This window comes from Silurus meridionalis, chromosome 7 (genome assembly GCF_014805685.1).
Source record: "Silurus meridionalis isolate SWU-2019-XX chromosome 7, ASM1480568v1, whole genome shotgun sequence".
Classification (NCBI taxonomy): domain Eukaryota; kingdom Metazoa; phylum Chordata; class Actinopteri; order Siluriformes; family Siluridae; genus Silurus; species Silurus meridionalis.
The window spans coordinates 25,649,500-25,675,835 of record NC_060890.1 but is presented as its reverse complement, the minus strand read 5'-3'; the positions used below and the strand labels follow the sequence as shown (position 1 = coordinate 25,675,835).

Below are 26,336 nucleotides of genomic sequence, written 5' to 3'. Positions count from 1 at the left end.
AGTTTGTCTGACCACAAAAGTTTTTTTAGTACATTTTAAACGAACTTTGCCCCAGAGAAGACAGCAGCATTTCTGGATCATGTTCACGCATGCCTTCTTTTGTGCCTGATAAGAGATTTAACCAGCATTTGTGGATGACGTGGCAAACTGTGTCCACAGACAATGATTTCTGGAGGTGTTAATGAGCCAATGCAGTAATTTCCATTACAGAATCATGAAGTCTGAAGATTACGCCCATCCAGTATTGATTTTCACCCTTGTCCATGGTATTGATTTTCACCCTTGTCCATGGTATTGATTTTCACCCTTGTCCACAGAGATTTCTTTGACACTTTTGATGATATAATGTACTGTAAATGTTGAGATGTTTTCTCTGACAGATTGGTGAAGCTCCACCCATCTTTACTTCTGAGAGACTCCGCCTCTCTAAGATACAATATTTATATCCAATCATCTTACTGAGCTGCTGTCATGTAACCCCATTAGTTCAAAAAATGTTTCTCCAACTGTTTATTTTTAATAACACAACATTTTTTAGACTTTTGTTGCCTCTGTCTCAACTGAGACGTGTTGCGGCTGTCAAATTTAAAATGACAATGATAATACATTTGATATGTTTTCTATGTTCTTTTGTGAATAAAATGTTGGATTTATGAAATTTGCAAATCATTGCAGTCTGTCTTTATTTACATTTTACAAGGAGTTCCAACTTTTTGGGAATTGGGCTTGTACTAGTGTTGGCCTGATACTGTATAAAGACTATGAAATAACCACAGATTTTTGTGGACCTGTGCACTCCACCCTCTGGATATCCCCTGTGACATTATGATATTATTATCTCTTGGAAAGCTGAGTGTGGAAACACCAGAGTATGATTAATCGACCCTGACACTCAACTTGTCTGGATTATTGACTGAAAGCTGCACTTCTTCTTCTTCTTTTTCTTCTTCGTCTGCTCTTTTGATCCTAGTTGGACTTTTGCTTCTGTAAACTGATTACAAGTCCAAACATTAACATTGATTAAAGTAATTAGTAAACTAGTTCTGTTTGAAACCTGATGCTCTGAAGGAACGGCTTTACTGCAGTGTATAACCTGTAAAAGTAAAACACAGAGGAAAATCTTTTTTTTTTACCAGAGGAACCGGAACGCACTCTGAAAGAAACATCCGCACGTGGATGGTGTTTTATTTTCATTGACGCGATCGCCATGCTGAGATCGGCAGACGGAAAATACCTGCAGAGTTGAAGCTTCATTCTGAGATGAAACAATGTCGCTTTGGGTGCTTTTACCTGTCACGATGTCTCTCTGTACTATCTCAGGAGCGTGGATTGTGTGAGTTTTTCAGTCAGAATATCACACACGACCATACACAGTAGAACATGCTACATTTGTACCAGAATTTTATTCTGCCATTATGAAGAATACGGAGATCAGGGCTTTCTACAATGATGATAAAATCGAACAAGTATTTGTATTCAATTTGCATGTGTGTGTATTTGCATTCAAATTTTTGAACATCACATTTAGTCCCCATGTGCTGTCATAATAAGCTTCACTCTTCTGAGATGATGTTCCACTAGATTTTGTGGAGATTTGTGAAGATTCATTCAGACACAAGGGTGTTAGTAAATTTAGTGATGTAGGTGAGAAGGTGAGGAGGCCTGGGGTTCAGTCAGGATTCTAATTCATCTCAAAAGTGTTCAACATTGGAGATCATTTGGTGCTGCTGAGCCTAAATTCATTATATACTGTGGAGGGTTAAACTCTAGAACCATGAAGATGGATTTGGCTTGGGGCTGTGATTTCCATGAACAGTGTGAACAGTTTGTCATTCTTCCTCATAACATCTTATAGGGTTCTTTCTTGCCACTGTCACCACTGGCTCACTCGTTAGGGATAAACTAACTTTATAAATTAAAAATGTATATTTATAATCAATTTATTTCTGTAAAGCTACTTTGGGACAACGTCCACTGTTAAACATGCTATACAAATAAAATTGAGTTGACATTGAAATAAAATAGCTTTGGCTCCAACTCCAACCTATGGAAAGCAGATCTTCATGGAGCTGGGGAATGGTAATGCTGGAACAGGTTTTGGGTCTCCTAGTTGAGTGAAGTGCAGATTTCATGATGCAGCATCCAAAGACGTCTGATAAAATTTTGTGCCTTCAACTTTGTGGCAACATTTTGGAGAAGAACCACATTTGGTTGGAAAAGTCAGGTGTTCCAATCCTTTTGTCCATATAGTTTAGAAATATTTAATTCTATTTTAGTCCTGTAGATGTCAGAAAACTTGTGATTTTATTTCTAATACTAGAGACTCTTTCAAAATAGCACCTGGTTATGTGTGTTTTTCTTGAGTTTGCCTTGTCGGAAGACATCCTAGAGAAAGTGGGATAAAGTGCCTCAAAGGTTGTTTTTCAAATCAGATAGGATTAAAATGCAGTGTAGGGCATTAAAATGTGGCAATGTGGAGAAAATAATGTTTACTAGTTACACTACATGCAAGGAAATACACTACAGAGTGCTGTTGTGTGGACAAGAGCGTAAGCTTAATGTTCTAGTGTTAATACATTTTAAATAAAAAACATCTAAAATAAAAAAATGTTGGGAGAAATTTGAATTTGAATAAAACAATAACCCATATTTTATTCACAGTAGAACATAAATAGAAATAATAGAAATAAACTTAAATAATAGTACAACAGTTTTTGCCTTTAAATGTACTTAAGTATTCCAAATTCATTATTCTGAAATTGTTTCACAATTTGTAGGCACAGTCTTCCACTGATTAGAGGAACAGTGCATGTTGGACGTTTTGGAGACAAGGTGAGGGAGGTGAGATTGAGATGGTTTGGACATGTGCAGAGGAGGGACATGGGGTATATCAGTAGGAGAATGCTGAGGATGGAGCCACCAGGAAGGAGGAACAGAGGAAGATCAAGGAGGAGGTTCATGGATGTGGTGAGGGAAGACATGCAGGTAGTTGGTGTGAAAGAGGCAGATGTAGAGGACAGGGGGTATGGAGACGGATGATCCGCTGTGGCGCCCCCTAATGGGAGCAGCCAAAAGAAGAAGAATAGGAAGTCTTCCACTGATTGTGAAGCTCTGCCCATCTTTACTTCTGAGCGACGCCGCCCCTCTAATATACAATATTTCTCCTCAATCATCTAACTGACCTGTTGTAAATTAACCTTTTTAGTAAAAACTTGTTTCTCCAACTGTTTTATTTTAGTAACACTCACTTTTCCGCTCTTGTGTTTCACCCTGTCACAAACTTTTTGAGACATGTTGTAGCCTTCAAATAAAAAAATGCCTTTTTAATTATTTATTTGAACATTTTCTCAGTTTTCACAGTTGATATGTTTTCTATTGTAAATGAAATATGGGACTATGAAATGTAAAAATCCTAGCATTCGGTTTTTATTTACGTTTTGTGGAATTGTCGTTATAACATGAAAGTAAATATGATTGGTTCTTTCTGAACACAGCCACGCCCCCAAATTATAAAAGTGATTGTACATTTGTGTAAATAAATTTACTCTTAATTTTATAATATGGGGGGATTTAATTCTTTTTTTTTTTAACAACATATGTAAAAAGTAAATTGTTCACTTTAGGTAGAAATGAATACTACCTAAATTAATTAATTAATTTATTCTGTGTAAAAGGTCAGAAAGTTCATCATGCCATTGTTGTAGATGTCATTTATCCTGAAATCTTAGATGGGAAAAGTGGAGTACATTAAATCTCCAACCCACTTTTATCTGAGTTACTATTTAATCTTACAACCTTCTTATTTGTATGAAGGCCAGAAAGATCTCTCACTTATTGCCCAAAGACAGACACATTTCTCTCAATCTCTACTGTTTTATTTATATATTTTTTAATGTTTGACTGGATTTCCACAGTTTTATGCTTCTCTGTTTGTATTGCTCTTAGACTTTATCCCGCTTTCGTTATTTTCTCTCTATATTATGGTATCGAATCATCCTTAATATTTGCAAACCAATAAGTGCAATTTTTCAAAACAATGTGTACAAACAGCACAACACAATGGATTCCATGCAAAAGTATTAGTGTCTGTTTGTTTCTCGGTATTTCATCCATTTTCAGAAATTGTATTTCTGACATCAAAAAGGACATCACCTTTTTTATGTCAAAGTCAAAGTGTTAATAGATGATTGTTATATCCTCCGTAGCAGTTCCAACCAAGCTGCCACTGTTGAGCAAGGCCCTTAACCCTCTGTGCTCCAGGGGGCACTGTATCATGGCCGACTTTGTGCTCTAAACCCTGCTCCTTAACATCGCTAGGATATGCAAAACAAGGGCCTTGCCGAAGAGCGCAGCAATGGCAGCTTGGTGGTGCTGAAGCTTTGATCTCACAAGTCCATCAGTCCAGTGATCAGAAGTCCAACATCTTAACCACGGAGCTACCAGTTTCTCGTGTAAGACACAGTGGCTTTAAGAAAAGAATTGAGTTTTAATAATATGATGTGGTTCAGGACAGAGTAGGACCTTCCTGCCATCATAAAACATAAACAAAACTTTACCACCTGGTTACAGAGGGTGCCATCTTGGATCTTTTTTAATTTATTTTTCATATTATTATTGTACTTCAGTTTTCTATTAGTACATCTTCCACAGTGTTATCTAATCAGCCAGTTATGTACTATTATAGAGATATCAGATATCAGAATAAAGTAAAAGTCTGATCTCTGTAACTTTAACTGTAGCATGGTTTTTAATTCCAGATAGGCTGTTTTTTCCAGAAACAGCTAATCTCCTGCTGGGGATTTTAGAGTCGTTAGAGTTCAAACAGGATGGTGCAGAAAACAAAAAACACTGAGTGAGTGAATGATAATTCTGTGGGACAAAATACTTTGTTAATCCAAAAGCCAGGTGGGAGCTGCCAGGGGGTATTTCATAAATGATATTTTAATTTCATTTTTATTTGTAGAGAACATTTAACAATGGACATTGTCTTAAGGCAGCTTTACAAGATAAAGCAGTTATAAAGTTTGTAAAAGAATGTCAATTTTGTTCCTTGTAATTGTAAGTTTGTCCCTACTGAGCGAATCAGTGGCGAAGAAAAACTCCCTGAGACATCATTAAGAAGAAACCTTGAGAGGAACCAGACACTAAATGGAACTTCATCCTAATCATCGAATGTCCATTCATTACAGTTAGATCATTATCGAGGTGCTGTTCAGTGATCAGTGCTGAAATGCAGGACTATTCATGCAAACTGTAGTCCTGATCTATTGTAGTAGGATGTTGATATAAATTACAGCCCAAATCCATCCTAAAGGTTCTTGAGATGCTAAGTAACTTCACAGATCTTGAGGCTGTGAGTGTGGAACCATCCTCACACAGAGTGGTCTCCAGTTGAAGAGGTAGGGCATCAGGGTCTATCAGGCAGATCTGAAGAGAAGAAAGGGACAGAAACACTGGTCACTGGTAACTCAGGAGTATGGATAATTCGACAGAGAGAGAGAGAGAGAAAGAGAGAGAAGAAGAAAAAGAAGAGAAGATATAATGATATAATCAATCTATTATCTATATCTATATAGATATACAATTGCTGTTATTACAGACTCTTCCAAATGTTGTAACGTGTCTCTTGAGATGCTTTTCTGCTAAATCACTATAAACTTCCTGTCAGTTCAGACCAGCCTGGTCATTCTCCTCTGGTCTCTCTCTTCCATCAGCATGGTGTTTCAGCAATTTTCAGGATGTTTTTGTTTTTTGCACCATTCAGTGTTACTGTTGTGTCTGAAAAATCTCAGGAGATCAGCTGTTTATGAAAAACTCCAACCAGCCCATCTGGTCCAACAACCATATACCATGTTTACATACACAGAGATTACACTCATTCTTCATTCTGATGTTTGACCTAAAGCCCTTGATTTATATCTTCATGATGATTTAATGCATCATGCTGCTGCCACAGGACTGCCGACACTTGAAGGAAGTCAGGGATGATGTATTCATCTAAATGGAAGCACCTTGAACTTAAATACAATGGTCATAGATTTCTTTCTTTCTTTTTTTTCCTTCACAGATATGCCATGGCAGTGCATAACCATCACGTGTGCCCTATAACCAACTGGTAATGTTACATTAACACAACTCACTTTCTCCCAGCATGTTTGTCTAGGATTTAAAACAAAACTGTGACTATTATGGGTTGTACAGTACGTGTACATTGTATGAAGGGAGACATTTAAAGGGTTATTCTGTGTAATTCCATTCCAAATAAGATTATGTGCTTCGTTTTGAACATCCCATTCCACATTAAGTCCCCAGTTCCACATTTAGTCCCTAGTTCCTGTTATAATAAGCTTCACTTTTTTGGGAAGATGTTCCACTAGATTTTGTGGAGATTTGTGCAAATTAAGGCACAAATGTGTTAGTAAAATCAGGTAGTGATGTAGGTGAGAAGGTGAGGAGGCCTGGGGTACCATCAACGTTCACATTCATTCATATTTGGATCCCCAAGTTCAAGTGAAGGGAAAATTACATCATGATACATCCAACCTATACAACCACATACTGTATGGCTGGAAAAGTCGGGTGTCCCAATACTTTTGGCACTGTAGTGTATACTTGTAGAGCAGTGTTTCCATGGTTGTAAAGTGTAACTATGGACTTTCTGTCTTTGCCATTCTCCTCTGAGCTCTCTGTCATTAACCTGATGAGATGTTCCAGCTTGAACACATTTATGAACACAGGATGTTTTTTGTTTGTTGCACCACTCTGAGTAACTGTTGTGTTCTGAAAAATCTCTGTGGATTTTCAGGCAGTATTTGTAAATAAAATGAGTAGTGACGGCACTTACAAACCTTTGACCTGTCACACAGGACCGCTGTCCAGTTTTTTGATGTGACCCAGTGATGATAAGAGCAGGACAGATGTGTGGACATGAAGTGTGCTAATTATGAGCAAACATATTTAAAAAAAATCTATTTAATCGACAAACCGGACACACTCTAGGACCTAGTCAGGTGATGAAGGTCACTTTTGGTCCGTCCATGTTTACTATCTAACACTTTTTACAGGAACATAAGATGAAGTATGAGCCACTGCACCACTACGATTAAAATCCAGTTGAATAAAACACACACTTTTCTTGTTTCAACTGAATGTTGATTCATCTTGTTTTTTTTTTCTTTGCATGTTCGGTGCAATTTGCGTCCTATAATTTGCTCAAAAGAGCATGTGGCTTTGTTTAAAAATCACCATACACAGTTGTGCTACATTTTGCGTCGCTTGTAAACTAGCGGCTAGTTCGGTAGCTTTAATAGCATGCTAATTTAATTGCTCATATTGCCAGGCACCTTTTTTTTGTTTTTCTAGTCAGAGGGCAGAAATTCTGAGGCTTAAACGTGAAGGCAACAAAAATAATGACCTAACGAGGTTGTATTAAAAAGTTTCGAGACTAGTTTTGTAACACGGCAACAGATGGCAGCACAAGGCTGCATGTACAGTCACAGGGAGCGCCGACCTTTAGAAGTCAGTCTGCCAAAAGACTTCATTGTTTGTACATCGGGAGCTGGGGCTATTCTCACCATCATGACAAGTACCACGTCTGCGATTTCATCATGGATAACAAGTTCACACGTGAGTTTTGACTCTGGCCGAGATTGCCCTTTACCTGAAGATAAAGATCTGGCTCAAAGGTCACCGTTTTGACACTAGAGATCCAGCTCAAATTGCAGAGAAGACCCGCTTCAAAGAGAAGACTTCCAGGACACTTTTTAGAAGAACACTGGGTGGCGCTGTGTTGCTGTGGAAGGAGACTATTTTTAAGGTGATCGTGTGGAAACGTAGATTAAAAAAAGTACTTTCTTGTAAACAGAGTCTCCAAATATAAGAAAATCCTGTTAAAAAAACAACCAACCAACAAGTAACCAACTATCTATCAGTCATCAATAATGAATATTGATCAGGAGACATGGGGCAAGCAGTGCAATGTGTCTGGGGCAAAATGTCACATTCCAGGGTTTGTGATCATTTCTGTGATGAGCTGAGTCAGTTAAATGCTTCTTCTTTAGCAAAAATGTAGAAATTTGTCCAATGATTAGATTATTTATATATACAGTACAGACCAAAAGTTTAAACACACCTTCTCATTCAAAGAGTTTTCTTTATTTTCATGACTATGAAAATTGTAGATTCACACTGAAGGCATCAAAACTATGAATTAACACATGTGGAATTATATATGGAATTATATACATAACAAAAAGTGTGAAACAACTGAAAAATGTCATATTCTAGGTTCTTCAAAGTAGCCACCTTTTGCTTTGATTACTGCTTTGCACACTCTTGGCATTCTCTTGATGAGCTTCAAGAGGTAGTCACCTGAAATGGTCTTCCAACAGTCTTGAAGGAGTTCCCCGAGAGATGCTTGGCACTTGTTGGCCCTTTTGCCTTCACTCTGCGGTCCAGCTCACCCCTAAACCATCTCGATTGGGTTCAGGTCCGGTGACTGTGGAGGCCAGGTCATCTGGTGCAGCACCACATCACTCTCCTTCTTGGTCAAATAGCCCTTGATGCCTTCAGTGTGACTCTACAATTTTCATAGTCATGAAAATAAAGAAAACTCTTTAAATGAGAAGGTGTGTCCAAACGTTTGGTCTGTACTGTATATATATATATATCTAATTTTTCGAAATGTTGTCATTTTTAGAGCACTGATTTCATTTTTAAAACTGATATTTGGAGAATCGAACCTCAAAGACAAATATGGATGTGTGTGTGTGTGTGTGTGTGTGTGTGTGTGTGTGTGTGTGTGTGTGTGTGTGTGTGTGTGTGTGTGTGTGTGTGTGTGTGATATGTACAGGAATATAACTCATCCTGTGAGGAACCTCTGGCGATGCAGAACGGACAGTTTCCCTGCTGCACTCTGGATAACGTCCCTCTTATCAGGTGACAAATACTAAATACACCCAAAAGTATGTGGACACCTAACCATTAGATTATCCTTCATGCCAGATTGAGTCAAAAGACTTTATTTTTAAAAATCTACAAAAACAGGGAAAGATCTTGGTATTGTTTTAAAATCCAAGTTTGTTAATGATCTTGTGGAGGGTGTAGATGTGGTCCAATGTTCTTTGGTTGGACAGGATTTGAAGTTTCTTTGGGATGTCAGAGAAGAACATTTTCCAGGATTGCTTTAGACACATACACTATATTTTCAAAAGTATTGGGACACCTGATCATAAATACGGTATGTGATTTTTGAGCATCACATTCCACATTTAGTCCCAATTTGCTCTTCTAATTCCCTCCACTCTTCTGGAAAGATGTTCCTCTAGATTTTGTTGTGTGCTTATGGATATTTGTGTTCATCAGCCACAAGGTTGTTATGAAAGGCAGGTACTGATGTAGGTGAGGAGACCTAGGGTGCAGTCAGCGTTCACATTCATCCCAAAGGTGTTCAGTAGGGATGAGATCAGAGCTTTATAGCAGGCTAAAGCATTTAAACCATATCTTTGAGAAGCTCACTTTGTGCACAGGGGCATTGCCATGCTGGAACAGGTTTGGGTTTTCAAGTTCAAGTGGATGCAAAATGTTATTAGAGCGCATCTTAAGACGTCCTGTACAATTGAGTGCCTCCAGATTTGTGGTATCAGTTTGGAAAATTACACATATAGCAGGAAAGGTCAGGTGACCCAATACTTTTGGCAATATATATAGTGTATTTATGAAATGGTATCAAAACTACCTCAGACTCCTTTAACCCTGGCAGTAGAACCCGCTATTGATGTTGTGGCCCCTGGGGACAAAGACTCCCTGCACAATGCTGCAAAAGTGGAAAAAGACGATGAGAATGCACTTGTTGGAGCTGTAGACCTGCCTCACCTTTTTCGGTCGAGGAAATGATGGACTCTTCCACTAAGGGTTATACTCGTATACCCAAGTTTCAGCACCAGTAACGGCATGAAGGACGGCTCGTCCACGAACACAGTTTTCGGCAGACTTGTGGTGTTCCTTCTGCTCCTGGGTCAGCAGCCCGGGGACGAATCTCACAGCAACACGGCACACTTTCAAATCACACGTGACGATTGTCTGGACTGGATTGTATGACAAACCTACCGATCTCCGGCGATCATCATGCACAAGTTTCCGAAAGGTTTTTGGGGTTGAAGGTCTCACCGAAGGTCTTCCTAATCTCTGGTCGTCTTCAAGTGATATTCTTCCGCTCTAGAAGCGTGCGTGCCGCTCAAAACACCTCTAAAGACTTGTTGGCGTATCGATGTATGTCAGACGTCTCTGTGGCAGATTTGCCCAGTTTCATGCACAATTTAACGTTTGTTGAAATCACAGACGTGGTAACACACATGGTGAGAATACCCCCAGCTCCTGATGTACACAGGATGATATCTTTTGTCGGTCGGTGCGCTCTGTAACTGTACGTGCAGCTTCGTGCTGCCATCTGTTGGTGTGTTACAAAACTAGTCTCCAAACTTTTTTCAGTCGTCTTCTATAAATTTCAGGCTTCTAATAATTGTACATTCTCTCTGTACAGTAAATGTGGTGTGATGCCTCCAGAGAGTTGTTGGTTCAGTCTCCTCTGCAGCGTTGGATCGTTCATGAGTGAGTGAAACATTCAATTTCCATCCAAACAGACACTCACTGTCCACTTTATTAGGAACACCTGCAGCAGCTCAATGCAGCAATTTATGCCGATTCAGGTTTGTTAATACGTGTGTGTGTGTGTGTGTGTGTGTGTGTGTGTGTGTGTGTGTGTGTTCCAGTGATGCTGATTGGTCTGCTCCGCTATGCCCAGGTGATGGAGCAGCAGAAGCAGAACACTATGTTGAACTTGATGGGGCTCTGCTCTGGCTGGCTTTGTGCTGCAGGACTCAGCTTAGTGGGAAACTTTCAGGTACAGAAGCCTCAGAGGGACATTCGACTATTTTCTCACTGTGGCTGTGGAAACACTATGAGTTTAACCTTTTAGAATTTCACTGATATGTGTAACAATGTGTTTCTGTCTTTTGATGTGTCTGTCTATCTGTCTGTTTAATCTGTCTGGTCATCTATGAGCTGCAATCTGTCTGATGAGACACTTGTCTGGTGTCTGTCTTTCTTGAGATTCGTCTGTCTTTATCTTTGTAGTGGGTCTGTTTGTCTGTATGTCTGGTCATCTTCCTGTCTGTCAGTCTGGTCATACACCTGTCTGTCTATATGTCTGTTTGTCTGTATGTCTGGTCATCCGTCTGTCTGTCTGTTTGGTCATATATTTGTCTGGTCATCTGCTTGAAATTCTCCACATCATGTAGTTAATTGTGCGCACTGCAAATGCTTTGGTACATTCATTTAATTGATTGTGTACGAGTGTCTGCTGTTTCATACATCATCAATTGTTCATGTCATGCTAAACAAAATATATTATACTGGTTCTCACCTGAATAGTCTTAACCCCCAAAACATCTCGGCATCAGTTCATTACTGTACATAAGTCAGCAAAATGCTTAAACCAGTTGTCAGAATCTGTCAGGATTAAATTTCTAAACATTCTATCTGTAAATGTGTCTTGAATTGATGACTTGTGCAGATGAATCTTGAATGCCACTAATGAAATTTAGTCGAGTTTTCTAAAACAGGTAAAAGTTGACAGGCAGCGAAGCAGTAAAAGATCGAACATCCTGCATACAGTAACGTTTACATTTGTGCTGTTGAAATTCATAAATGCCAAACAGAAGAAATTCATCTTTGTGTTTTAACAACTATTGTAACCCAAACCGTAGTTTACGTCAGGAAACACTGAACCCGTGCGCCATACAGTATGAGCACTGAATATTTTGACGATCGTGTTAAAAGGACTTGTTATTCTGATAGCGATGAGATGTTCATTGACACAAATACTTTTTTTTTTCCAAATGAACTGAGGATTTTGGAAAAAGTTCAGGCTTTTGCAGGAAATCCAGTGTGTGCTGCTGTTTGTACAAGTTGTTTTGAGATTTTGAGCACAAACTGATTTGCAAATTTTAAAGCATGATTTAAGAAATGTTCCAAAGAAACTGAGAAAAACTGTAATGGCATTATAGAAATAATCCTGAAACGTACGTGTGTGTGTGTGTGTGTGTGTGTGTTTTACAGGTGGACTTTGCTAAGGTGCTGCACTATGTGGGAGTGTTTCTCGCCTTCCCGACCAGTCTACTATTCGTGTGTGTGCAGACGATCCTCACTTACCGTCTGGCAAAAACACACACACACTCTCCAACCAGCCACCTCCGACTCACACTCAGCCTGCTCGCCCTGATCACACTTCTACTCTGTATCCTCTGTAAGCTTGATTGCTTGATTTATAACATTTATTTAAATACATTTTTCCCTTAAAATGACAAGATGTGATTTTTAATTCTGTTCATATACTGAATAACTCAGTGGTTAAGGCTCTGGGTTACAAATCAGAAGGTTGGGGATTCAAGCCCCGGTATCACCAAGCTGCCACTTTTGGGGCCCTTGAGCAAAACCCTTAACCATCTGTCCTCCAGGGGGCACTGTATCATGGCTGACCAGCTTCCTTACAATTTCAATTTCTTTTTGGATCTATAAAGTATTATAATACTAATTAGATAAATATATGCATGATAAATAAATAAGTAAATAAATAAATGGATTGTCTAAAAGTAAAAAAAAAAAAAAAGTGGCGTTTACTTGTCACATATAAGGGCCTTGCTCAAGGGCCCGACAATGGTGGTAGTGTAAATTGATATAAAGTATTGCTTTAGTCTGCATTTTCTTGGATAAAGATTTAGATCATAGCTACACTGTACGGCCAAAATTCTGTAGACCCTCTATATATAATAAATAATAATAAACTTCACTCTTCTGGGAAGATGTTCCAGTAGATTTTTTGGAGATTTTGTGGAGATTCATTCAGCCACAAGGGTGTTAGTGAAGCCAAGTACTTATGTTCAATAGGGTTGAGGGTCAGAGCTTTATAGCAGGAGATCTTCCAATCCAACCCATGTAAAGCAGATCTTCATGGTGCACAGGGGTATAATCATGCTGGAACAGGTTCGAATCTCCTAGTTCAAGGTAAGGGATTTCATTCTGCAGCATCCAAAGACGTCCTGAACAATTGTGTGCCTCCGGGTTTGTGGAACATTTTTCGAAAGAACGACGTCTGGCTGTAAATGCCGGGTGTCCCAATACTTCTGTCAGTAATTTACGGATAATCCTTGACCTCTGGTGCATCCAGGTGGCGCGTTCTTCCTGCAGGACAGTTTCACCCTGCAGCACTGGGCTGCCGTGTGCGAGTGGCTCTTCGTCGTCGCTGTGCTGCTTTTCTACGCCACGTTCATCACGGACTTCCGCTCGGTGTCTTCACACACTCTGGTGGTTCTGATCCACAGAGGACAGAGACAGGGGTTTTCTCCGAATGAAAGCAAGCAAGAAAGAGCTTAATGGCTCAGTTTGGAAGTGGACTGAGACATTTCTCGATGAAGTGATGGTGCAGTTTGGGTGAAGATGATCTCCTGGTAGACCTGAAGGACACAGACTTGGGTCTTGATATTTGATATATTTGATGTTATGTATCATCCTGCAGTTTTTAACCTCTCTCTCTCTCTCTCTCTCTCTCTCTCTCTCTCTCTCTCTCTATCTCTCTCTTGGTAAAGCTAGACATGTTGCACTTGCTTCCTGCCTTTCAATAAAATATGAAATCGTGTAAAAATATATATTAGCTGAACCTTTATTGAAACCAGAAGGTCCTCAAGACACTTTAATCCACACAAACAAGCCTCAGATATCTAGTGGAAAGATTCACAGATGAATGGAGATTTATCTGCCTGGTCATCTGTGACTTGCTGTCTGTCTGTATGTCTTTCTGTCTAGTCATTGATTTGCCTTTCTTTCCTTCTGTCTGTCTATCCATATGTTTGTTCATCTAGTGATCCACCTATCTGTCTGTCCATCAGTCCATTTCTCAGGTCATCCACATGCCTCTCTGTCTGTCCTTCTGTCCAACTCTTAGTTCATCCACAAGTCTGTTTACATGCCTATCTGTCTTTTTATCTGTTATGTCCCTCACAGTCTTGGTTGACTTTCTGTTGATCTGTCTGTCAATCTGTCTGTATGTCTGACTGCATGTATGTTTGTCTGGAAAGCCATCTGTCTGTGTTTCAGTTTATTTGTCAATAGGTTTGTCTATCTGATCATTTACCTTTCTATCTACCTGTTTGTCCATGTGCATGCCTCTTTGTCTTTTTGTGTCTGTTTGCATCTTTTATCCTTATCTAAGTGTCTCTTTATCTGTCTTGTCCTTTACAGGTTTGTCTGTCTATAGGTTTTCTAGTCTGGTCATCCATCTGTCCGTCTGTCTGTCTGTCTGTCTTTCTGTCTGTCTTTCTGTCTGTCTGATCTTTCACCCGTCCATCTGTCTGTTTGTCTGTAGGTTTGACTGCCTGATCAGTCATTCGTTTGTGTTCCTGTCTGTGTGTTTCTGTCTGTCTGCTTGGTGATCCACCTGTCTGTTTGCATGCCTGACTCTCTCTATTTCTGCTTACCTGCCTGTCTATCTGTTTGTCTTTCTGTGTAGCTGCCATTACTGTACCGACTTTTCATCTGTCTTGTCCTTCACAAGATTCCTTGTCTTTCTGTTTATTTATCTGTCCATCTGTTTGTCTTTCTGTAGGTTTGTCTGTCTGGCAAGTCAGTCATCTGACTGTGTTTCAAGCTTCAGTTAGTTCAGAATGCGTCAGCAAGAGTTCTTACAAGGTCAAGAAAAATATGATCATATAATCCCAATCTTATCGTCCCTACACTGGCTTCCTGTTAAGTTTCGAATAGACTTCAAACTACTGCTACTTACTTATAAAGCACTAAATGGTTTGGCTCCCATGTATCTCTCCAGTCTTTTAACACGCTACAATCCGTCACGCTCCCTGAGATCTCAAAACTCTGGACTTCTAGTAGTTCCTAGAATAGCAAAGTCCACTAAAGGTGGTAGAGCATTTTCACATTTAGCTCCTAAACTCTGGAATAGTCTTCCTGACAGTGTTCGGGTCTCAGACACACTCACCCAGTTTAAGTGCAGATTAAAAACATATCTTTTTAGCAAAGCCTACACATAACACACATCACATCATAACCTTGTGCTCCAGAACATCTGATCACATGCACATTATCAACTTGTGCTGTTAATATCATGAACAGCAGCTACGCTAATTCCTCTCCACTGCTTCTCTTTCCCTCCCCATCCCGAGGCATCCTGAGGTTGCTCCAGCTCCAGTCACGTCCCACCTGATGAAGATTATGGACTTTAAAGAAGTAGATGCCAAACTCGCAAACATCCCGAACCATCTAGAGACGTACCAGTGCTAATTGGATCCCACTACATGTGTGGTTTTGACATTGGACCTCCTGGAGTGTTTAAAGGCTCTGGCATGGAGAAGCTGATGCTGGATCTGTGATGATCACAAATGTTGAGCTCAGTAGCTCCTACTTTTATACCAAAGACTGTTGAAAGAACATTTACTTATAATCTTATACTCCAGTACTCATGTTAGTTCTCACTGTCTGTCTGTCTGTCTGTTTGTCTGTTTGTCTGTCTATCTGTCGATCTCTCTGTCTGTCTGTCTGTCTGTCTCGTCATTCACCATTGTTTGTGTATATATTTAATGAACTGTCTCTTTTTGTCTGGTCTTTTATAAACCTGTTATTCACCTTATTCAACTGTTTGTCTCTCTCTCTGTCTAAATGTCTGAAGTCACAATAGTGGTGTTTATTACTGCAAAGGGAAAACAATCTGAAATTAGGTGTCTAATGTCTAATGATGTTGGTGTAAGGGTCACATCACCCTATCCTGGCTGGCATTTCACCCCAGGGCCTTTAGTCATCTATAGAACATCTATAGAAAACTTCAATATAATAAATATAAGCAGCATAAAAGCGCTGCATCACACACAGGAATCTCATCCAGTGAGAATGAACGTCATCACTAAAGCAAGAAACCCAAAGAACACAATTCACCACGTCTCCTTTCACTGGAGCCACAACTTCACCTCCCACATACATCATCTCCAGCAGAAGCATCGATATTCACCTCATCACACACACACACACACACACACACACACACACACACACACACACACACACCTCCACATACATCATCTCAGCAGAAGCATCGATATTCACCTCATCACATCACACACACAAACACACACACACACACACACACACACACACTCCACATACATCATCTCCAGCAGACGATCGATATTCACCTCATCACATCACACACACACACACACACACACACACATCATCTCCAGCAGAAGCATCGATATTCACCTCATCACATCACACACACACACACACACACACACACACACACATCATCTCCAGCAGAAGCATCGATATTCATCTCATCACATCACACACACACACACACACACACACACACACACACACACACACACATCATCTCCAGCAGAAGCATCGATATTCATCTCATCATCACACACACACACACACACACACACACACACACACACATCATCTCCAGCAGAAGCATCAATATTCATCTCATCACATCACACACACACACACACACACACACACACACACACACACACACACACACACACACACACACACATCATCTCCAGCAGAAGCATCGATATTCATCTCATCACATCACACACACACACACACACACACACACACACACACATCATCTCCAGCAGAAGCATCGATATTCATCTCATCACATCACACAGGGGTTTTTGTATTACGGTTTTCCTGGCGATGTGAAATAAAGGAAAATTGTGTGTTTATGTTCCAATTCTACAGGAAAGAAAACCCAAAAGCACAAGTAAAAAAAATATCTAAAAATGTAAGTCAGTGATTATGACGCACATTGACCCCGCCCTTGTTTAACGAAGCCCCGCCTCCTATCGTGACGTTGTTAATATACGAATGTATGATATTAATATATTATACACAGTATATTTTTGTCATTATATTTAAAAAAAAAATTAATATCAAAATCAAATAATAAATGATTTAATAAGCAGTTCTGTTAATTAATTCATTCATTTTTAATTTTGATTTCGCCGTAGGAACCTTTATTTGTTTCTGAGGGAAGATTGTCGGTGTTGCACGGTTACCATAGAAACGGAAAACAGTCGCGGACGGTTGCCGTTGAAGGATTTTATAGCAGGTAAAACTTTTAGCATTTAAAATTACTTATGTTCTTATTTTAGAGACAAACTGCAAATATTCAACATTTTAACCAAGTTTTCAGGAAATAAGAGAAAAATAAAACGATAAAAAACATGATTTTACTGTTGGGCAGCTCGTAACCGGAAGTCGCATGAACGAGTTTATTTTTTTACTTTAGTTAAATTTTTACAATAATAAAATATATAATAAAGTTTGTTTGTTTGCCTGCAGATATATAATGACTTGTTAATGTATGTGGATTAATTTGTTTAAATACTGCTTTACTAGTTATTTGATAGTCACTATTTATTTATTTATTTGTTTATTTATTTGTTTGTTTGTTTATTTACCTTTTTGTGCACGTGTTTGTTTTTCTAATGCTTAATCTTTTATTCACTTTATTGGTTACCGTTTATTTATTTATTTATTTCTATTAAATTTTTTAATTACTTTTCTTGCTTATGCACTGATATATTTGTTTTATTGCTTGATTATTTATTTGTTTGCTTTTATTTGCCTTTATTTATTTATTTATTTATTTACATGTTACTCTTGTATTTATTTATTTAGCCATCTACTCCAACTTTTTGCTTATTTATTTGTTTGCTTGCTTGCTTAACTTTATTTGCCAGTAAAGTGTGTGTGTGTGTGTGTGTGTGTGTGTGTGTGTGTGTGTGTGTGTGTTTTCCTCTGGTCAGGATGGACTCAGAGTACCTAAAACAGACAGTGGGGAGATGTTTAGTAGAAGCTCTGGTAGAAGTGGTGGAGCTCAGGCCCCCAGACCCCATTGAGTTCCTCGCTCACTACATCTACAGATACCAGGAGAACATGGAGGACGCCAAGAAGGTCAGGAAGATGCAGTTCCCTTTTATTTTTATACATTTACTTTCCCAGGATCAGTCCACTAGGGGGCATAATGGAGCAATAAATCGGGAGCTATGGGATTAATCACAGCAGCAGGGGGTAAATACAAGCGAGGGGCAATACCACTTATATTCTTTTTGATCTGAAAGTATTTTGAAGGCCAGGATCATCAAACATCAGTGAATGTATGATGAACGAAGGCACAGCGGAAAGACAAAATAGTTCCTGATCAACGTTAAATAAGTAAATAAGTAAACTCACCTGTGTAACAGGTAGAAACAGCACTGAAATGTGAGATTCATTTTACAGAAATGCTCATGTCATGTCTGGTTACTTTTGCTTAGAAAGCAGAATACAAGAGGCAGGTGGCGGAGGAGGTGCAGAAATGCAAGGCGGAGGCCGAACATCAGAAGCGGCTCAAAGAGGAAGAGGAACGAATACGAGCCGCACAGCAGGTGAGGGATCAGATATAGTCATATTAAATACATATAAATAATGTGCTCACTGGACTCCGATTGCTCCACAAATACTGCACCTGGCATTTACTCAGGGTGGTGGTGAGGGTGGTAGTGGTAAAGGGTGGTGTAGTGTAGTGTTGATGGTACAGATGTTTGTGATGTGTAAATGGTAGATGTTTGTGATGTGTAAATGGTACAGATGTTGGTGATGTGTGAATGGTACAGATGTTGGTGATGTTTAAATGGTACAGATGTTGATGTGTAAAAGATACAGATGTTGGTAATGTGTAAATGGAACAGATGTTGGTGGTATTATGTGATGTGTAAATGGTACAGATGTTGGTGATGTGTAAATGGTGCAGATGTTGATAATGTGTAAAAGGCACAGATGTTGGTGATGTGTAAATAGTACAGATGTTGGTGATATGTAAATGGTACAGATGCTGGTGATGTGTAAATGGTACAGATGTTGGTAATGTGTGAATGATACAGATGTTGGTGATGTGTAAATGGTACAGATGTTGGTAATGTGTGAATTATACAGTTGTTGGTGATGTGTAAATAGTGCAGATGTTGGTGATGTGTAAATAGTGCAGATGTTGGTGATGTGTAAAAAGTACAGATGTTGGTGATGTGTAAAAGGTACAGATGTTGGTGTTATTGGGATGTGTAAATAGTACAGATGTTGGTAATGTGTAAAAGGCACAGATGTTGGTGATGTGTAAATGGTACAGATGTTGGTGTTATTGGGATGTGTAAATAGTACAGATGTTTGTTATTGGGTGATGTGTAAATGGTACAGATGTTGGTGATGTGTAAATGGTACAGATGTTGGTGATGTGTAAAAGGTACAGATGTTGGTGATGTGTAAAAGGTACAGATGTTGGTGATGTGTAAAAGGTACAGATGTTGGTGATGTGTAAAAGGTACTGTGGCAGCAGGCATGTGGCCGGGGCCCGGGTTTGTGGATGGGGGCGGAGCCAGAGGGAATGAGCAGTAAGGATCATACACCTGTAGCTAATTTAACTAATTAATATTCTCTGTTGCAGTGAATGAGGAAGAGGAAAAAAGAGCCACGTGAGAGAGAGGAAGAGAGAGGGAGACAGAGAGACAGGGAGAGAGAGAGAGAGAGAGAGAGATGCCCAGCTGAGTGTGTCTGCATGTGTGTTTAGAGCTTAAAACACCGCAAAGGGAAAGTAAATCTTAAAAGCACAATTACAGTGGAATAAAGCCAGTTCACTTGTCACCTGTCTCCTCTTTCTTCCCCCTGAGTCAGCGAGTTCTACACACTCGTGCCAAAACCCGGCTTTTGGGAAGAGATTTATTCAGTCACACCGCCATGGAGTCTTCCACGCTGAGTCAGCTGGTTTAAAGGCGAGTGCGACTCCCAAAAAGTGCAGTCAGGCGGGTGGAAGTTTGGTATCTGGGATGATGGGTAGGTGCATCCCCACACTGATAAGACTGCATTGATTGCGGCCTGCCCGAGACAGACCGGGGCACAGACGGCTGTGGCCGATTTCCTTCCACGTCTGGGGTAAAGAGGGGGAATTGGCTGCAGGCTGCACGGCTCCCCAGTCTGAGTCGAGCGGTGGGGGTGTGTGGCAGTGAGTGTGTGCAGATGTTGGTGTTTTTGAGCTTGTACATCATGGTACAAGCACATTTGCATATCTGGTTAGGAGAAAATGCTTAACTGGTAGCTCTACATGATCTGTTAGCTACTGTACATTACTCAGCGACAGAAACATCGTATAGACGCCCTGCTGTCCATTCAGGTGGTTTTACATTACAAGCACTTTTTAACGCCATTCTCAGAACAGGAAAAAAAGAAAGAAAGCTGCAGAATCCAGCCGCTTGTGTTCTTCACCTCCAGGACGTAAAGACGGCAGGGACGAAAGATGCGGACAGAGCGCCCTCTAGAGATGGGAATGAGGAAACGACAGACGAACCTGCGAACGAGTCGACCGTAAGGGTGATACACCACTGATCATTGTTCTACTCATTTTTTTGAGAAAGAAGAAGCAAGGGAAAGAAATAGATCATTTAGACAGATAGAAAATAAAAAGTTGGTGATGGTAAATCATTATGCAAGTCCTTTTTTTCACCTCCATGCATACTGATTTTCGCAGGATTTAGGTGGATCGAAACCTCCAGATGCAGATGGTATGATCTCAGAGGACACAGGTGATGCAACGAAGCACCCTGAAGAACCAGCGAGCGTGATAGAACCCAGTTTAGAAGAAGCGGAGGTGAGGAGACAAGTCACACCCACTGTGAAGGTAATACAGTATTTATTATCGTTTCTACTTATTGATGGAGAAAGAAAAAGGAAGGGAGGAAAAGAGAAGTGCAGACAGAACTATCAAGAGGTTTTCTTTTTTCGAGAGACTGAAAAAATCCCAGAGAAAGTTGATGGTGATTCTTGATGCAAAAATCTTCATCTTTTTTTTTTCCACTTCCATGCATTTTGATTATGACAGGATTCAGATAGATCAAAACCTCCAGATGTGAATGGTATGATCTCAGAAGATACAGATGATGCAGCGAAACTCCCTGAAGAACCAGAGAGCGAGGTAGAACCGAGTCCAAGCCAAGCGAAGGAGGAGGTGAGGAGAAATATTGCTTTTTATTACAATGAAGGATCCAAACAGGTGAAAATCTCAAGAGATACGAGAATAGAATAAGAAGAAACTATTTAACTGCATATTTTTGAAGCTTATTCTGTACATACACTGTGCAGCCAAAAGTTTGTGGACACCCAACCAATAGATATTCTATGTGCTATGTCCTTTCTGAACATCCCATTCCAGATCCAGTGTTTATTTTGCTGTTACAATGAGCTCCACTCTTCTGGAAAGATGTTTCACCAGATTTTGGAGTGTGCTTGTGGATTTTAGAGATTTATAGCAGGCCACTTAAGATCTTCCACTTTATCCCATGTTAAAGATATCTTCATGGAGCTGGCTTTGTGCACAGGGACATTGTCATGCTGGAACAGAGCACTATGTGGTAACCGTTTGGAAAAGAAAAACAGATAGCTAGAAAAGGCAGGTGTCCAAATACTTTTGACCACACATTGCGTACTTATCATAAAGACTGAATCGGAATCAACACATTATCGGAGTTACTAGATTTTCAATCGAACCCATGCTTGCTCAGTTGGAGAGCTTCGGAGTGAAGGCACCATGTGCCCTCTTCCACATACACATCATACAGAGGCTCACGATTGGCTGGCGATAGACATGGAAGCAAGAGAATGCCCCTCCCACTGAGAGAGCTCAGGAAATGTCGTTCTTTTGTACTACAGTTGAAAGTGGAAATGGCCAGAACTTTACCTTCTCCAGACAACACATCTGCAACCTCAATAGAAACAAGAACAGAAAACGAAGAACTGCGCTTGAATTCCAGCACTAGAAGAGTGTAGAAGATTTTCAGTGAGCAGATACAGTTTAATAAGCGAACAAGGCTAACCTGAGGCGCTCCACGTTTCTCCTCATCGACCTGTTATCTGTCGGCTAACAAGCCAAAACATTCCTCCACTTCCGCGGTACAAAGTGTTAGCTTTGTGATTCAGTGAAACCCCAGACAGCTACATAAAATACCACACACATTATCAACTCCAGCTACGACAGAATTGCTCTCAGTTTGGAATTCGTTTGTGAAAGAGAAGGCAACCAAAACGGCAGTCAGATGCTAAACGAACCAGGATCCAATCTGCCGTGAGCGGTGGAGCCACGTTTAAAAGGGGTTGGGTCCTTCATTACACGCTCTGCCGTGATTGGCTGAGATGAGTAAGAGAAGAGTCAGCACAGTGTGAGGATTCTGAATGGGACAATCACACGATTTTTACACTCATTTCTAGGACTCAAGCGGATCGAACCCTCCTAATGGACTTGTTCCGGTCGCAGAGGACTACCAGGAGGGAAATCCTGAAGAAACTGAGAGCGAGAGACAAGTGAGCCAAAACGAAGGAGAAAAAGAGGTGAGGACGGAAGGACTTATTGTGAAATAAGTTTAGAATTTATCTTTTGAGCGGTGAGAAATGGAGAAAGGAAAAAGGGAGAAAATAAGAAAGACCGAAAAAGTAGATAAGAAGTAGGGAGATATTCATAAAAATGAATTTTTAAAAAACCAAGCTGTTACCTTGACACACATGATGTCACTTCCTATAGGAAGGAAGCAATAATGCACCACAAACTCTGATCGGCTCTGCAGAGGAGGAACCGTTTGATCCAGAACCTTCTCAGATGCTGCAGGTGACACCTTTTTCCCAAGAAACCTTTTAAAAGAAATAAATAAAAGCAAAATATATAAGAGAGAGAGAGAGAGCGAGATAGAGAGAGAGAGAGAGGATAGAGAGAGAGAGAGAGAGAGAGAGAGAGAGAGAGAGAGAGAGAGAGAGAATAGACTGATGATGATGATGATGATGATTATAAAAGTGCAGAATGTTCTCCTTTGGAACAGGAAGACGCTGAGCTCACACACACCGACAAAGCCGAAGACCAATCAGGAGCTCAGACGGAGAACGACTCTGCAGGACAGGAAGAGCCTGAGACCCTCATCGACCCGAGCATGCTCAACGACACAGTAATGTTTCTGCTTATTTCTGTGTCATTAGGGTTTTCTTCTGCATGAAGAACCACTAACTACTACTAACTACTACTAGTTGAACTGCTATAAGTACTAGTTACTGCTATAAATAATACTAGTAGTTCTACTATTGCTACTATTTTTTATTAAATCTACTACTAAAACTATTACACTACTACAACAACTACTGTTTTTACTGCTAAAATATTACTAACACTACTGGTATTACTGGTATAAATACTACAACAATTACTGCTAAAATATTACTAACTACTGGTATTACTGGTAAAAATACAGTGGAACCCGGTTATTTCGACCTCGGTTAACTCGACAACCCTATTAAGTCGACGTTTTTGAAGTGGAACCGCCAAATTCTCGCTTTTTCTAAGCATTTTTTTATCGGTTATGTCTTTTTTTTTACTACAATAATTACTGCTAAAATATTACTAACTACTATTTCACTTCCTATAGGAAGGAAGCAATAATGCACCACAAACTCTGATCGGCTCTGCAGAGGAGGAACTGTTTGATCCAGAACCTTCTCAGATGCTGCAGGTGACACCTTTTTCCCCAAGAAACCTTTTAAGAGAAATAAATGAAAGCAAAATATGAGAGAGAGAGATAGAGAGAGAGAGAGAGAGAGAGAGAGAGAGAGAGAGAGAGAATAGACTGTTGATGATGATGATGATTATAAAAGTGCAGAATGTTCTCCTTTGGAACAGGAAGACGCTGAGCTCACACACACCGACAAAGCCGAAGACCAATCAGGAGCTCAGACGGAGAACGACTCTGCAGGACAGGAAGAGCCTGAGACCCTCACCGACCCGAGCATGCTCAACGACACAGTAATGTTTCTGCTTATTTCTGTGTCATTAGGGTTTTCTTCTGCATGAAGAACCACTAACTACTACTAACTACTACTAGTTGAACTGCTATAAGTACTAGTTACTGCTATAAATAATACTAGTAGTTCTACTATTGCTACTATTTTTTATTAAATCTACTACTAAAACTACTAGTATTACTGCTATGAATTATACTATAGACTATTACACTACTAAACCAACTACTGTTTTTACTGCTAAAATATTACTAACTACTACTTTTACTGGTAAAAATAAATACTATTATAATTACTGCTAAAACATTACTAACTACTGGTAATGGTATAAATACTACTATGATTACTGCTAAAATATTACTAACAGTACTGGTATTACTGGTATAAATACTACTATAATTACTGCTAAAATATGACTAACTACTGGTATTTCTGGTAGAAATACTACTATTGCTAAGACTACAACTATTAGTATCATTGCTATAAATTCTAATATCACTAAGACTACTACTATTACTAAAACTACTTTTACTACAAATACCAGTTTTACTGTTTGAAATTCTAAGAACACTATTATTACTAAATCTACTACTACTCCAACTACTAGTTTACTGCTATCTTCTTCTTCTTCTTCTTCTTCTTTCGGCTGCTCCCATTAGGGGTTGCCACAGCGGATCATCCGTCTCCATACCCCCCTGTCCTCTACATCTGCCTCTTTCACACCAACTACCTGCATGTCTTCCCTCACTACATCTATAAACCTCCTCCTTGGTCTTCCTCTTTTCCTCCTTCCTGGTGTCTCCATCATCAGTATTCTTCTACCAATATAACTCATGTCCCTCCTCTGCACATGTCCAAACCATCTCAATCTCGCCTTCCTCACCAAAACGTCCTACATGCTCTGTCCCTCTAATTAATTCATTTCTAATCCTGTCCATTGTTGTCACTCCCAACGAAAACCTCAACATCTTCAGCTCTGCTACCTCCAGCTCCACCTCCTGTCTTTTACTCAATGCTACTGTCTCTAATCCATACAACATCTCAGGTCTCACCACAGTCCTATAAACTTTCCCTTTCACTCTCACAGATACTCTTTTATCACAAATCACTCCTGTCACTCTTCTCCACCCACTCCACCCTGCCTGCACTCTTTTCTTTACTTCTCTAACACACTCTCCATTACTTTGCACTGTTGACCCCAAGGACCTGAACTCCTCCACCTTCTGCACCTCCTCTCCCTGTAACCACACCCCTCCACTGCCCTCCCTCTCATTCACACACATGTACTTTGTCTTACTCCTACTGACTTTCATTCCCCTTTTCTCCAGCATGTACCTCCACCTCTTCAGGCTCTTCTCCACCTGCTCACTACTCTCACCACAAATCACAATATCATCCTCAAACATCATAGTCCAGTGAGACTCCTGTCTGACCTCGTCCTTCAACCTGTCCATCACCACTGCAAACAGGAAAGGGCTCAGGGCCGATCCTTGATGCAGTCCAACCTTCACCTTGAACCAGTCTGTTGTTCCTACTGCACACTTCACTGCTGTCACACTGTCCTCATACATGTCCTGCACCACCCTCACATACTTCTCTGACACACCAGACTTTCTCATACAATACCACAACTCCTCTCTCCACCCTGTCGTATGCTTTCTCTAAATCCACAAACACACAATGAAATTCATTCTGACCTTCTCTATACTTCTCCTGGCCTGGTAGTAGTCTTAGTACTAGTTGATGCTTTTATACTAGTAAATACTATAATACTAGAAATACTGCTAGTACTTGATATTTCTACTATTATTACTACAAATAAAACTTTTAGTTCTACTAACTAATCTTACTGGTGTGACTACAACCACCACTAGTCTTATTACTAGTTAGTGTTATAAATACTACCACAAATACTATTACTATTATTAAGACCACAAATACGACTACTAGTGTTTTTGGAAATACCATTAGTATTATTACTGTTCCTAGTACTATTTCCAAAAAATCTACTACTATTAGTAGTGTTATTATCCCTACGACAACCACAACTAGTACTACTATTAGTCTTAGTATTCATTACTACTACTTCTTTAGCAACTATAAGTATTTCTGATATACACTTATTGGCAAATGTTTGTGGACACTTCACTACAGATACTTCTTGAACATCCCATTAGACATTTAGTCCACGTTTGCTTTTCTACCCTCCACACTTCTGGAAAGATGTTCTACTAGAGTTTGGAGTGTGCCTTTTGGGGTGCAGTCAATTATTCCAATGTAAAGCAGATTTTCATGGAGCTCATTGTCATGCTGGACCAGGTTTGGGTTTCCTAGTTTAAGAAAAAATTTCAGGAGGAACCAGATACTGGTGGAATATTCAGGTGTTCCAATAC

General features: G+C 39.8%; 2 protein-coding genes across 8 annotated transcripts in view; both read left to right on the top strand.

The window, feature by feature from the left end:
• The first annotated feature begins 1,131 nt into the window (after positions 1–1,131).
• Positions 1,132–13,701, top strand: LOC124389020 (transmembrane protein 150A-like). 2 transcript variants are annotated; one of them, XM_046854220.1, is made up of 7 exons: positions 1,132–1,333; positions 6,068–6,115; positions 8,851–8,937; positions 10,541–10,608; positions 10,770–10,900; positions 12,118–12,295; positions 13,226–13,701. In XM_046854220.1, exons 1-7 carry the CDS (start codon positions 1,269–1,271, stop codon positions 13,429–13,431), a joined length of 783 nt encoding a protein of 260 aa, XP_046710176.1. In that variant the 5' UTR covers positions 1,132–1,268; the 3' UTR covers positions 13,432–13,701. The 2 variants fall into 2 exon arrangements, with proteins under 2 accessions (XP_046710176.1, XP_046710177.1); XM_046854221.1 differs by lacking the exon at positions 8,851–8,937.
• Positions 13,702–16,836: 3,135 nt separating this feature from the next.
• dydc2 (DPY30 domain containing 2) overlaps positions 16,837–26,336 on the top strand; it is a 9,850-nt gene continuing 350 nt past the window's right edge. The window contains exons 1-12 of one of the 6 annotated variants that reach the window (XM_046852948.1): positions 16,837–16,864; positions 17,091–17,191; positions 17,892–18,039; positions 18,402–18,512; positions 20,386–20,478; positions 20,642–20,761; positions 20,993–21,118; positions 22,375–22,494; positions 22,685–22,768; positions 22,977–23,099; positions 23,574–23,657; positions 23,825–23,947. In XM_046852948.1, the coding sequence (XP_046708904.1) occupies positions 17,893–18,039; positions 18,402–18,512; positions 20,386–20,478; positions 20,642–20,761; positions 20,993–21,118; positions 22,375–22,494; positions 22,685–22,768; positions 22,977–23,099; positions 23,574–23,657; positions 23,825–23,947 (1,131 nt within the window). In that variant the 5' untranslated portion in view covers positions 16,837–16,864; positions 17,091–17,191; position 17,892. Of the gene's footprint in view, positions 16,865–17,090; positions 17,192–17,891; positions 18,040–18,401; positions 18,513–20,385; positions 20,485–20,641; positions 20,792–20,992; positions 21,119–22,374; positions 22,495–22,684; positions 22,769–22,976; positions 23,100–23,573; positions 23,658–23,824; positions 23,948–26,336 lie in introns of all 6 variants that reach the window. The other 5 variants (XM_046852946.1, XM_046852947.1, XM_046852944.1 and 2 more) reach the window with 5 other exon arrangements.